At 44.9% G+C, this 13,507-nt stretch overlaps 1 protein-coding gene across 1 annotated transcript in view; it reads right to left on the bottom strand.

Moving 5' to 3' along the window:
- The window catches only part of PDE3A (phosphodiesterase 3A), a 371,124-nt gene extending 362,541 nt beyond the window's left edge, over window positions 1-8,583 (bottom strand). Inside the window, exon 1 of the mRNA XM_050968214.1 lies at window positions 6,667-8,583. Within this exon, the coding sequence (XP_050824171.1) occupies window positions 6,667-7,674 (1,008 nt within the window). The 5' untranslated portion in view covers window positions 7,675-8,583. The remainder of the gene's footprint in view (window positions 1-6,666) is intronic.
- Window positions 8,584-13,507: the final 4,924 nt, after the last annotated feature.

Below are 13,507 nucleotides of genomic sequence, written 5' to 3'. Positions count from 1 at the left end.
TCTCCCCCAGACTCCTCTAGTCCAAACGTACTCAAGTAAAACTCAGCCTAGAAAATAGCTAATGTTCTTCAGAAGCCAAGGTTAAAAATTGAAAAACACGGACTTTTTGTTGCTATTGCTCAAACAAATCACTACTCTGATGCAGAGAAGTTCACATAGCATAGCAACTCCAGAGGCAACAGGTTATCTAATATACTGTATCAATAGCAGAACTGTCCAGAACAAAAATGAGTATTATACAAGCATACTTCAGATATGCTTATTTCTGAACGATATACTGAGTAAAATATAACCAGTTCAGGTGATGGTTTAATAATCTATTCTCTTATTCTCTAGGCAATAACTTTCTGAAGTCCACTCTGATGAAAAAGTAAAAAAACTTTTTTCCTATTTACTATTTGAATCCCTTCAACAACCAACATAACTTAGAACATCTAATAGAATAAAATAGGCTCTAACAGATATTTGGGGAAAATACTAAAAGTAAGATTTTTAGGAATCAGATGAATATTTTAATTTCAGTGGGTCTTTTATTTTTTAAACCACTTAGGATGCAGACAGCTTATGCCCATTTCAAGCCCTGTGGTTACCGGCCATTACAGCTTTGCCTCTCCTACAGTTTCAAAGTGTTGGGTTTTTTAAAAAAAAAGATAAATATATTCCTTATTTTTACAAAATATAGGATTCTGTGTCAGCTTCCTGAAAAAAGATTCAGAGAATGAATTAACACAGTAATATCAGAACAGGACAGAGTCTCACAAATGTCACAATTAACGTCCAAAACATCATGTGTCACTGTTTGTTTGTTTTTCACGTTTCTCAAACCATATTTTATACACAGGGTCACTGTTTTGGTTGGTTGTTTAATTAAAATGACAACCCAGCATACACAGGATTTCTTTCAGCTCCAACGCTTTGCAATTTCACACTTTACACTCAGTTCAGAAAAAGCAGAAAGTCACTACTGTATTTTACTCCCCCACCTACAGGGGGAAAAAAAAAATCTGTATTTAACCGATTGTTTTATGGTCCATTTTTGTCAACTGTGACAGTTTTCCCAACAGCTTTTCAATTTCTGACAGTTAAAAATGCAACCTAAGTAAAGGAAGTTTACTTACATGAAGTCATGCTTAACAGAATTACATCTGGTATCCATGTATGATTTTTCAGGAGTCTGACATATATTAAGCAACCATATTTCAGCAAGTCACCAGAGGACATTAACTTATTTGCCTAAATATATATGGATATTTTTTAATTTAAAATCTATATCCTACTTAGTGCCTTAATTCAGATCTCGTCCATTCTTAGGGAGATGGTATGAATATTATAGATTTAAGCTTCCGTACCAGCTGCAAATTAAAATTAATTTTATTCCTGTTTTAAAGGCAGTATACTAGAGAACTTAAAAAAATCCACTTGTCTCCAACACATGAAAAGCTCACGCCAATTTCTGTAGAAGCTAAGATATTAAAAAATAAATAATAAATAATAATAATACCACACACACTAGATCTTACAGCTGAGAAAGTAACTTTCCAAATGTGAACTGATCCAGTGCTGTCTTTTTGAGTCTGCAGTCAGCCCTAATGCCTGACACCGCTCATATCTTTCCCAAGCAGCAGAGTAAAATTGGCAAAACAAATTGGCTTGTCTAAACTACCACGAGGGGTCGATCTAAGATACGCAACTTCTGCTATGTGAATAGTGTAGCTGAAGTTGACATACTTAGATCTACTTACCATGGTGTCTTCATTGGGGCAATTCGACAGCTGACACTCTCATCAACTCCACTTGCGCTCCTTTTTCTGATGGAGTACCAGAGTCGATGGGAAAGCACCCAGCAGTCCATTTATCACATCTATACTAGACGCGATAAATCGGCCCGCCGATCCAGCAGGTACTCTAGACAAGCCCTCAGGTCATTTCCACGGAACTATTCAAAAAACCCCAGAGCATTAGTGAAACTCACAAGACACATCTCAATTTCTGGGAAAGCTAGGTGAGGCAGGTACTGAAACTACTCATGGAAAAAAGAGGATTTGAAGAAAAAAAAAAGTCATGGGGAAGGGTATGGTAGTGGAGACAAATCCTCAATTCCCCTCTCAATAGCTGAGAGTTGCAATAGTGAAGCCGCTATCTCCCACCATTCCAGCACCCAGATTAAAGTCCTCTCTCCTTCCTAAAGCAACCAGAAGACTACTGGGCAGAAGAGGAGCAAAGAGAAATGAAAGATCCTTCTCTTTTACAGAAACCATAGGAGAGAGTGTGGTGGAAGAGACACTTCACACTCATAAGGCATCTAGTAGGCAGAAGCTGACACAAAAGATGGGACCTTGGAGCAGGGTCAACACCGCGGTAGGAAGTCCAGTGTTAGCTCATCTCCCAGCAACTTGATGTCTGTTTCTTACCAAGCACCCTTCAATCTTGTGAGTTCCCTATCTGTATGCGCATTAGCCAGCAGTTAGTAAGCCTGTTTTTCAAACCAGAAGATATTTCAAGCCCTGTGATACTGTCTTTGGTTCAGCGACTGATAGCTACAGTACATTCCTGAAATTAATACAATAAATACAGCAAACTGAACTGCTTTGAGCTACTTCTTCAACTGGCAAAACTTGCTTGTAATAAATTCATATTACATGCATACACCAAGAAGAAGAAGAAGAAAAAAAAAATCTATGCATGGAATACAGCTTGGCCCACCTGTGCATTATAGTAACATTGTCTTTAACATCTTAGGGCCATTTCTTGCCTCTGGATGCTTGCATGCAATTACACATTCAAATCAAAACAGACGACCATCCTGGCCTGCACAGGCTCCAAGGCAGTTATCTCTGGAATGTATTATACTCCAGCACGTAGGGTTTCACACCGGAAACATCAGAGCACAGCAAAAAGGCTACCAGATCCGCTGGGCCTCTTCTGTCACCAGCTTTAGCAAGAAGAGTAAAGATGACTTGACAAGGTGTAAAGAAGATTTGGCCATCAAGAGTAGTGTCACCTATGTGCAGATACCCAAAACACCATGCACATTTATATCAGTGAGGAAAATATACATCCTTTCATTACGTTTTTCACTTATTCACAATCTCTCTCACCAGGTTCTCCCTCACCGCCCTCAAAAAAAAAAATTAAAAAAAAAATGGATGCCTGATCCCTCAAGGAACCAAGCATCCTCAACTACTTCTGATGAAAGCTGAAGGTATTCGGTACTGTGATGTTTTGGGGATCATTCAGACCAGTAAGGAGTTTTGTAACCTTGGGGCGCATTAATGCTGTGCTGCTGATTGTCACAGGTACCTCACAGAATCAGGCCACCATAAAATCACTCCCTTCTCACTGATGAGTGCACGCATGCCAAGTGGGAACCCTACAATCCAAACTATCTGTTCAGATTTAAAAAAAAATAGGACTAAATAAAATGTGAACAATTTCCCAGAGAAAGTGGCTAAATGGATTTCCATTGTTTATTATTTTTAAAGTTCATTTTGGGGCTGAGAAAAAGATAAGATGTTTCCACCAGAGATAATTTAGGGACACAGAGGAAACATTCAGCTACTGACACCAGGGGTTTAAAGTAAAAGCACTTAATGATAACAAGGGTAACACCAGTATAACTCAAATATGCCTAACAATTCCAAACACTTTGATAGTGCAAGGCCAAATAGATGAAAATATCCTGAATTTATATTTCAGTGGCAAAAAGTCAGTTTATGACTGTTTAAGACATCATTAGTTACCACATCATCATGACCACCACTATAGCTCTTTGGGTTAAAAAATAAATAAAAATAAAAACCAACAAGCAAATCTCCACCCTCCACTGTTCATAAGCTTTAGAGAAGGATCCCACCTTACTACACAAAATTAGATACTGAAACAGTATTACTCTGGTCAAATGAAAGCTTAATAAGATTGCTCAGCAATGTAAACATATCATACAAGAGGTAATGGACGATAGCTCTGTAAGAAGATCACAAGATCTTTGCTTCTTACGTTATCTGCTACACAATTCAAGCAGGTTTCTCAGCCCATTAAAACAATATTGTGGGTCTATTTCGTGATGTGAGCTTTCACATCTCTAAAACACCACACAAAAAAAGCTCTCTCTGACTTGCAACGTTCTATTCAAGGTTGGGGTTGTTGTTTTTTTACCTTGTTTTGGGGGTTTTGCGAAGTTGTTTTTAAAGTATTTTATTTTAAACATGTTATATTTAAAAGCTGTCCTAAGGAGAAACATTAACCTATGGCTTCTTTAAAGTTGCCAGGAGCCGATTTTCCTCATAAAAAACAAACTTTGTTTTGCTGTCAGCCAAAAGGGGCTCTCTCTGAGACCCTCGCAGTATTTCTTGTTACTGTCTTTGTTATTTTAAAAGGGTGGCTGTAGGAAAAGGGAGTGTGAAAAGAAATTAAACACACACTCAACGTGACAAATTGCTTCTAAAAACAAACTTGGAGATAATCCTCCATTTTTGATTAAGCAATGGCATGAGCAATCCATGATCCCTCTATTGATTAATATTAAAGTAGAAATGTGGCAAAATCCCTGAAAATAGTAAACTACATAGTTGTCAGTTGACTCCACTGTACAGTCTATTGTGAGGAAAACTGAAACTTCTCAAGGCATAATTAAACCTGTGCTCCGAAGTGAAAACATTAAGACAAATAGAAAAAGTAATCTGTTTGCTATAGTGGATTTAATAATACTATATATCATAACGATGATTTGTGAGCTATTCATAAGCAAAAGAAGGTAACTATAGAAGGGCTTAATAGACTATATCAAAGTGATTACTTTTAAAATATGTCTGCTAGAAAGTTGCATTTATTTAAAGTGCCACAGCAAGTGGAAAAATATTCTAGACATTACACATGATTAGTGCATGTGGAAATGCACTAATGACAACTGGAAGTGCACTGGAAATGTTTATGGTCAAAAAGCAAACATCTAAGAGAGAAAAATAAAAGTTACTGTATTTACAAATTGTTCTTACACCCTAATTGCTCTCACATACTTCATAATACAACGGAGTCATAACTGAGTCAGTTTTCTATTTTTTCACACTGTTGGAGACGGTGGTAAATATTTAACATTTTTGTTTAGATAAAATAAATAAGTACATTTGCTGTAAAAAACATGCCTCAAGGATATAGGCTGTCAGGAATTTTTCTAGCAAATGTCATAAACAGCCACAAAGAGATGTAATCAAACCATTTCCAGAAACAAACTAGCCACCCACACCATATGGTTAGATGCCATCACTTAGAAAATACTTAACTGCTTATCCAGCAAGGGACCTAAAAGAAAGCCTTTGGTATAACAGAATAAGCTTAAGCTGGCCACAGTTCACCAAGTCTTTTTAATACTAATGGAAAAGGAAATATAACACCATTTGCCACTTATTTCCACCTAGGTTTCCCTTTTCACCACTGGGCAAGTGTCATACTGACTCCAAATATGCTCAATTGCTCTCAGTCCATCAAAAAATAGTCTTCTGCTGTGTAAAATTAAGTCTCAAAAACTCAGCAAACAATTTCAAGTGCAAAATTAAGTTTTAATGGTGTGTATCTGGCATCTCTTATTGTTTATGCTGTGAAGATGTTACTATTCATTCTGTTCATGTTCTTAGATGTATTATTTTTCTTTTCAGAGCTTATGGAGAAAAACTTTTCTAGACAAAAATACACATCAATTCAAATTAAAAACACCAGTTGTTACAAAAAAAAAAGGTTAAACTAAATAAATATCATATCTAGTGTCAACCGACAGAAGAACTGGGGTATAAAAGTTCTTGATCCCTTCAGTGTAGTAGTAGTGAAGACGCGAAAAGCTAAGATGACAACTACTGCAGGCCCCTTCTTAAAAAACACACAATACATTAGGCAAGAGGCTTTTCCCTATACTGAACAGAACTAAAAATATGCTTATTTCAGAAAGATGAACTCCTTTTAAGGACCAGTGAAAGTTTAATACGATTGATGCCCTCTTTCAACAAACCAAAAAAAGGTTCAGAAATCACTTTTTATAATTGATGCTAGATACTTCTCCAGCCTGGGCTAACCTATACTTTACACAACACGCGCGCGCACACACCACCGCAATATTTAGAGCCAGCCTAGCAACAGCTAGCTATACTGTTGGCTAAGTTAAAAAAAAAATCTTCAGCGTAAAAACCTCAAGATTTTACATAAATATAGTGAAACTTTGAAATAAGCCTTGCCCTGCTCTAATGACTCCTCTGATTCTATCCCCCTTCTACTGAACAGAGATAAAGCCGACCAGAGTGCTGAAAACTAAAATAAGGTGTTACTAAGGCACATTAAAGTGATATTTCGAGCACAAAAATAAGGAGGGAGAAAACTGGAATGTGGGTAGGGGCTACCGAACCCTTCACATTTCACGTACACTTCCCACTTCCCAAATTTGTGGGAAACATTCAGCCGCTCTGATACACATCCAAAGGAGCGAGCAAAAAGTTTTTAGTAACTCGCAACGCTTCACTCCGTCTTACAACTCTTTTTTCTAGTGTCTGCTCAACCAACCAACCAACAATAAATAAAAACCCCGCAAGTTTGCTGTACCCTGACTGCTTGGTGTTCCTTCTTCCTCAGCCCCCGGACTCCTGGGTTTTCCCTGGGATTGTGAAGATCTGTCGCGCTCCTTACCTGCTCCCTAGGTATGCAAGGCAGGGAGGTCCTCCGATGAGTCTTGTTGCTGCAGCTGGACATCTCGGGAGAGATCATGGAGCTGGACCTCCTCCTCCTCTTAAACACCGGGACCTCTTCCTTGGCCAGCTGGGCACCAGAAACCTCTCTATGCTGCGCAGCCCCGTAATGGGGCAAGAGCTGATCCGCGTACCTGGCCAGCAGGATGCCCAGTAGCCCGACCAAGTAAGCCAGGTAGGGTCTCCAGGCTACCTTGATCCTCTCTAAGGAGACTAGGGACGTGGTCCTGACCGCACTAGTCAAGGCGATCATGAGGACGCCCTGCCTCAGCTTCAGCACCAGCCATGTCACAGTGGCCAGGCAGCTCAGCACCACCCCCGTGGCGGTGAAGGAAAGCAAGTGATCCTCCCCTACCGCAAACCCAATCTGGACAATCGCTTCCCCCCCGCAGCAGGCGGCCAGGAGCAAGGCGGCTGTGTGCAGGCGGACCCCGGAGCGCAGCAAGTACAAGCCCATCCAAAAGAAGACACACATGAGGCTGAAGAGCAAAGCGATGGGATGCAGCCAAGGAGTCAGCTGGAAGCTGCTGCTGTTGCTACTGGGGAACCCTGCTGGGGGCAACGGCAAACCAGCCGCTTCTCCTCCTCCAGCTGTTGCGGCTGCTGCTTCCTCCTCCGCCGCCACTATCTCCTTCTCCTCCAGATTGCAGCCGATCTCCCCCCGGACCAACCTGACCACCAGAGCCAGCAAGAAGGACAGGGATCCGGCGCAGAGAGCCGAGGAAAGTTTCCGGGAGCTCCAGATTTTCTGCAGCACCAGGTCTCCCCAGCAGAGCTGGCAGGTTGAGTCTTCCTTTTGCCCCTGCTGAGTGCCCGGCTGCTTCTGTTTCCCATCAGAGTAACAATACCCATTGCAATCAGATCCTACTCCTGCTGCTGGGCTTTTCTCCTCACCAATGCTCCGGCTGGACTTGCCTCTGACACTGGCAGAGTCGCTGGTCAGAGCCATAGTTTCAGCCTCCCTTCTTCCCCCCACATACACAACGAGGCAACCCCTTCCCCTCCCCAGCAGAGTGAGAGAAACCCTCTCAAGTTCCTCCAGAGATTGCAAAAATTAATATCTATCACAGGGTGCAAACGGAGAAGCGCGAGAGGGTGGCAAGGCTAGGAAGAGTCTGCAAAGTTAAAGCCTCGGATTTGGTAAGGAGATCAACCTCCCTCTCCTGTCCCCTGATCAAAGAGGCTGTCGCCCTGTTTATAGGCTCTCCCTCCGAGATCGCTGCAGGTTAAAAAAAAAATCCACGGGGTTGTCGGCTCGGAAGGGGTGGAAGAACAGAAAGAAGCCGCGGGACAAAGTCAGCAGCGCTGGTTCATTTCTAGGCCATCATTGCTCCCCCGCACTCCTGCTGCTCGGGATGGGCTGGGGGGGGGGGGAGCGGGATGAAGCTGCGTGCGGGCAGCTGCAGCAGGGACTTTCTGCCCGCTTTCTTCTTCTTCTTCCTGCTGCTCTGTGCCGCGCTCACTCTTCCCTTCTCCTCGGGCGAGCCTTCCCGGCGCTGCCAGAAGCCGTGGCTCGCCATTCCCCATGGCCGGGGGGAGGCAGAGTCCTGGTCATTGCAGAGCTTGGGGAGGGAGAGACAAAAATAAAAGGCCAGCGGGGGGAGGGGGAGGTGAAGAAGTTGCTAAGTCCTGCCGGGAAGAGACGCAGATCCGCGGGAGGGGAGGCTGCTCGGAACAGCTTTGCCCCCCGTTTGAAGGCTCTTGGGGCGCTCTGCGACGTTTGCCACCCAACTTCAAGTGGGGCGACTCCCCCCGTGAAAGAAGCGAGGATGGGCAGTGGGGGCAGATAAACAAGCAGGAGGCGGCTGCCGGTGTTTGCAGTTCAGCTTGTACCAGTGCCCGGGAAACGCTGCCCCGCTCCCCCTCCTCCCGGAGGAGGCGCTGCTGCGGGCAGCTCCCCAGCCCAGGGCCACGCAGCGAGCGGAGCACGCACGCTGCAGCTGCAGCCGCCGCGCGGAGCGACCCCCTCGCTCCTCCAGCCCCGGGAACGCGGGGTCAGCTGAGCCGCGCGGGCTGCTGCTGCCTCCTCGCTGCTGCGCCGGGGCGGGAGCGCATCGCACCAACCCGCCGGGCGGCTTTGCAGAAGCTGAGGCATTGGAGGTGCCAACCGGCAGAGAGTTGGCTGCTACCGGCTGTTAGCAATAAAGCCATAAATCTGAGTGACGGGGAGGGGACAATTACACGGCAGTAAAAAAGTCACAATCGTTTAGCGAGATTAATTTCTACTTCACTTTGTAGAGACAAGCCCAGCCTGGCCCACCAGAGCTAACGAACTGCCTTGGGGAAGTTCAGCCCCAAAAGCCAGGTTGTGCCACTCCCATCCCCCTTTATCTGAGCCGACCCAGAACATCAGAGCCAGGCAGGCTTTAAGAGGGTGGTCCCATCTTTGTCTTACTGCAATGCACTTTGCTCCACGGTGGGTCCAATACTCTAAATCCTCTTTCTAAACTAACTGCACCTTCAATTAAACCAGGGAAACCCTGCTAATAGACTGTGCCCCTCTAGGAGAGCATTTGCTACAATTCTTAGAGGCTGAAACAATTAGGCCCAGATCCTGCAAAGACTTAATTGGGAGCATACTTAATAGGCCTGATGAGTAAAGTTACACACAGGTTTAAATCTTTGCAAGATCAGGGCCTTAGCTCTCAAAGCCACAGGACCAGGTAAATTGCATATAGTAATAATACATTTAGCACACTGCACACAATAATACAACCCCCAGAGAAACATTCAGCACGGAAACATTTAGAGCAAGGAAATGAACAGATTAGAGAAAAGAATTTCCCTCCTCATCCCCCAGCAAATAAATCAGTGATTTAAGACATAAAACAGATTCACAGTGGTGTATTTATTTGAGGATATATTTGGGTTTTTAATACCATGCCTATCACAATTCCTGAGTTTAATTGGTTGAAAGGGTAGCTCCAGTGTAATGCGTTTTCTATGACCAGAAACATGGTGCATGAACTGAGGTTGGTTTTAAATAATAGTTTTCTAGGCTACATAATATGTAATCTGGATTTGTCATTTTTGTGTTTGACGTTTGGTCAGAAAGAAACCTGAATATTGTCAGTAAAGTCTGGTTTTGAGGGTTGGATTGGTTACAAGGAATCTCATAGGGGTTTTGTTGTTTTTGTTTGTTTATTTTATGGTTAAAAGTCCAAACTCTGAATAACTGACAAGGTTTGCAATTTATTGTTGACAAGAGCTGTCAGGGGAGCAGGGAGTCTTATATCTATGTAGAGCCCCACTGAAAATATCACTAGGCTCCCCACCACAGATGAAAGTCCATGCTTTGAAAGTCCATAGGGCTTTGGATGAAAGTCCATAGGGCTTTGATTGCAGGACGAGGGTCTATAGAACAAATGAGGCCTATATGCCTTTCACCTCTACTCTTTTAAAAGAGATAGGCATCTTAATGATTTGTTAGTTAAAAAAAATTCAGTGAGTCAAAATGCATACAGTCTGCACAGTTCAATCACATATAACTAGTATTTCAACAGTACAGGCAGTTCAGACCCATTACACCTTTGATCTTATCCTCCACACTGAGCATCATTCGTTTTAAACCCCACTTTACCTCAGCTTTGTTACTTTATAGATTGTTACTCTAAGTTAATATCAGAAAGGTTGACAGTGAATAGAATTATAAAAAAAACTGTAGTCAAATTATTTTCAAAACTTCCCTACTACTAATTTTTGTTGAATACCCTATTTAAACATCTGTCACATACATTGGCAAAAGCATATGTCCTCAATACTACCTTTCCCTGATACACAGATAATTCACGTTATTTGAAAAGTAATGGCACTCTCTAGTTGGACAAACTCAGGTTTAATGTTTAAGAGAATTGCAGTGGAATCCACAAAGGGCCTTAGGTGTTGCAATGCTGAGCACTGTGGTGCCTAACATTTAGGTGCCTAGAAAATCACAGGCATAATGCTGTGATCCACCAAGCTAAGTTAAGTATCTTAAGAACCCCTACACAATGAATGGAGAGAGACAGACACCTAAGATTGTGATTAACCAATGCTAGTAGGCTAGGCAGGGATCTGCCAAAGTCAGTCAATGGGAGATGGTAAGCCCTGCCCCAATCTGAAAGTTAGGTACCTCAATCCAGGCTGCAAGGAGGTGCCTTGCTGTCCACGAACTGGGGGAAGATGGGTGCGTGGCTGCCTAAGTTGCATGCAAGGGCCGAAGCAAAACAGTCCCAGGTGGAACGAGGGAGCCCTCCTTTTGGCCTAGTGTGCTCACCCAAGCTGTGGAAGACCCCCAGTCTCCTGAGTGGGAAGACAGGGATTTGAATCAGGCTCTGCTATCTCTTAGGTTAGTGCCCTAACCCCTGGGCTACTGCATCATTCTAATTCTTGGGGTGGCCCAATTAATATTTAAGTATTCTGTTGTTTAATTAAAGTCAAACAACTTCAACTTCAACAGAGCTTGAGGGAGACCATATCAGAATATTACGTAGTTAAGTAGTTAGATTACACTCCTGAGATCCCACTTCAATTCCCTTCTGCCCCTCATAGGATACAGGACTTGAACTGTGTGTGTGTGTCTCCCACATCCTGGATGAATAGTCTATCCCAGGCCTGCACAACTCGTAAAGCAGTGAGGGCCACATTACTCCAAAGAAAACAGCTGAGGGCCGAAACCCCACGGCCCGTGGAAACACCCCCCCAGGACCTCCCGGCCCCCCGGAAAGACCCCGCCCCAGCACCACCCAGCCCTGCAGAAACAAACCCTCCTTCCCCAGCACCGCCCCATCAAAACAAATGTGGGCCAAAAAGGAAGGTTGGGGGTGGGGAGGTGATACTTGATTTTAAATCAACCAGTGGCTCTCAGCTGAAGAGGTGGCTGGGAGCTGTCAGGGGCAAATTAAAGGGCCCGGGGCTCTGGCGGCTGGGGGAAACCAGAGCTTTGCAGGGTTGAGGCCAGCATTTAAAGGGCCCAGAGCTCCTCCCACTGAATCCCAGTCCCAGCCCATCCGCTGCTGGGATTCAAAGGGCTCTGGGCTGCCTGCAGCCGCGGGAAGCCCTGAGCCCTTTAAATCTCAGCCACTGCTGGGATTCAAAGGGCTCTGGGCTGCCCGTGGTGGCAGTGAGCCCTGAGCCCTTTAAATCACAGCCCCAGCGGGAATCTCTGCGCACAACCCAGAGCCCTCTGAATCCCAGCCGTGGCTGCGGGCAGCTCAGAGCCTTTTGAATCCCGACCGCGGCTGAGATTTAAAGGGCTCTGGGCTCCCCGCCGCTGCGGTCAGCCCAGAGCCTTTTGAATCCCAGCCACAGCTGGGATTTAAAGGAGTCTGGACTCCCTGGCGCCGCCGGCAGCCCAGAGCCCTATGAATCCCGGCCGCAGCTGAGATTTAAAGAGCTCTGGGCTCCCCGCTGCTACAGGCAGCTCAGAGCCTTTTGAACCCCAGCCGCGGCTGGGATTTAAAGGGCTCTGGGCTCCCTGCTGCTGCTGGCAGCCTAGAGCCCTATGAATCCCGACCACGGCTGAGATTTAAAGAGCTCTGGACTCCCCACCGCTACGGGCAGCTCAGAGCCTTTTGAATCCCGGCTGCGGTGAGCCTCCGTGGGCCGCATGTTGTGCAGGCCTGGTCTATCCCCTAGCCTTAAGATTATAAGGGAGGTCCCTTTCCCACCCATTTCCCGCTGCTTTGTGTGAACCTCCCTGAGGAGTCCTATCTGATAGGTGGCCTCTGAGCACAATCCCCAGATAGATTTCAGTGGTGCCTAAAAAAATGACTTAGGCACCTAAATATCTCCATGAATAATACCCTTGGTGCTTTTTAAAAACACCTCCTATTGCAATGGTTTTGTTTCTAGTAGCATGGTTTCTGGTTGATTTTGTTTCAGGGCAGTTTTAAACACACTTAAGTCCTGGACCATGCACTGAGCTCTGCAAGGGTGGGACCCTGAACCTGCATGAAGCCCTAACACAGTGGTCCCCAACCTTTTTGTGGCCAGTAGCACATTCATGTTTTCAGAAGAGTGTGGCGGGCGCCAACAATGTTTCAAGGCTTATTTTGTATTTGTACATTAAATAATATGAAAAACATCATATTTAATATTCTTCCCACTCAGGGTTGAAATAATATGTACATTGTCTCTTATTTGAACCACTCATTTTGGAGCAAAATGTTTTAAAAAATAATAAATTGCAAAGCACAAGAAAACAGCAGTATTAGTGCAGGAAGAATACTCACATACAGGGCCAGCTCCAGGCACCAGTGAAGCAAGCAAGTGCTTGTGTCAGCACATGCTATGGGGGAGCATTTGGTCCATTCTGCAGAGACGGAGCATTTTTTTTTTTTGACAGCAGTTCTGGGCAGTGCAGCAAGAAGCCTGAGAGAAGCTGCACAGCCTGCAACCCCGGAGTACTCTGTCCCTAGCAGGTGGGGGGCCCCGGCATCTCTCCCTTGGTGGGCACTAGGCAGGCCCCGCGCCTGGCGGGGACAGAGAGCACTGGCGCCCACAGCCCTGGAGTTCTCTGTCCCCAGCAGGCGCGGGGCTGGAAGAAGCCGCAGCCCCACGCCTGCTGGGGACAGAGGGCACTGGTGCCCGCAGCCCTGGAGTTCTCTGTCCCTGGCAACCACAAAGCCGTGGCTTATTTCCCCTGCTGATCACTAGGCAGGCACACATAAATGCCCCGGCGGGTGCCATGGCACCCACGGGCACTGAATTGGGGACCACTGCCCTAACAGGTAAATGGGCATCACTTGAAGAAGGAAACTATTTCACCAAAGATGACTTTTTTGCAGTATTATGTGAAACAA

Source organism: Gopherus flavomarginatus, chromosome 1 (assembly GCF_025201925.1).
Source record: "Gopherus flavomarginatus isolate rGopFla2 chromosome 1, rGopFla2.mat.asm, whole genome shotgun sequence".
Lineage (NCBI taxonomy): Eukaryota > Metazoa > Chordata > Testudines > Testudinidae > Gopherus > Gopherus flavomarginatus.
Note: the sequence above shows the minus strand (reverse complement) of the source record. Positions and strands in the feature narration are given on the sequence as shown.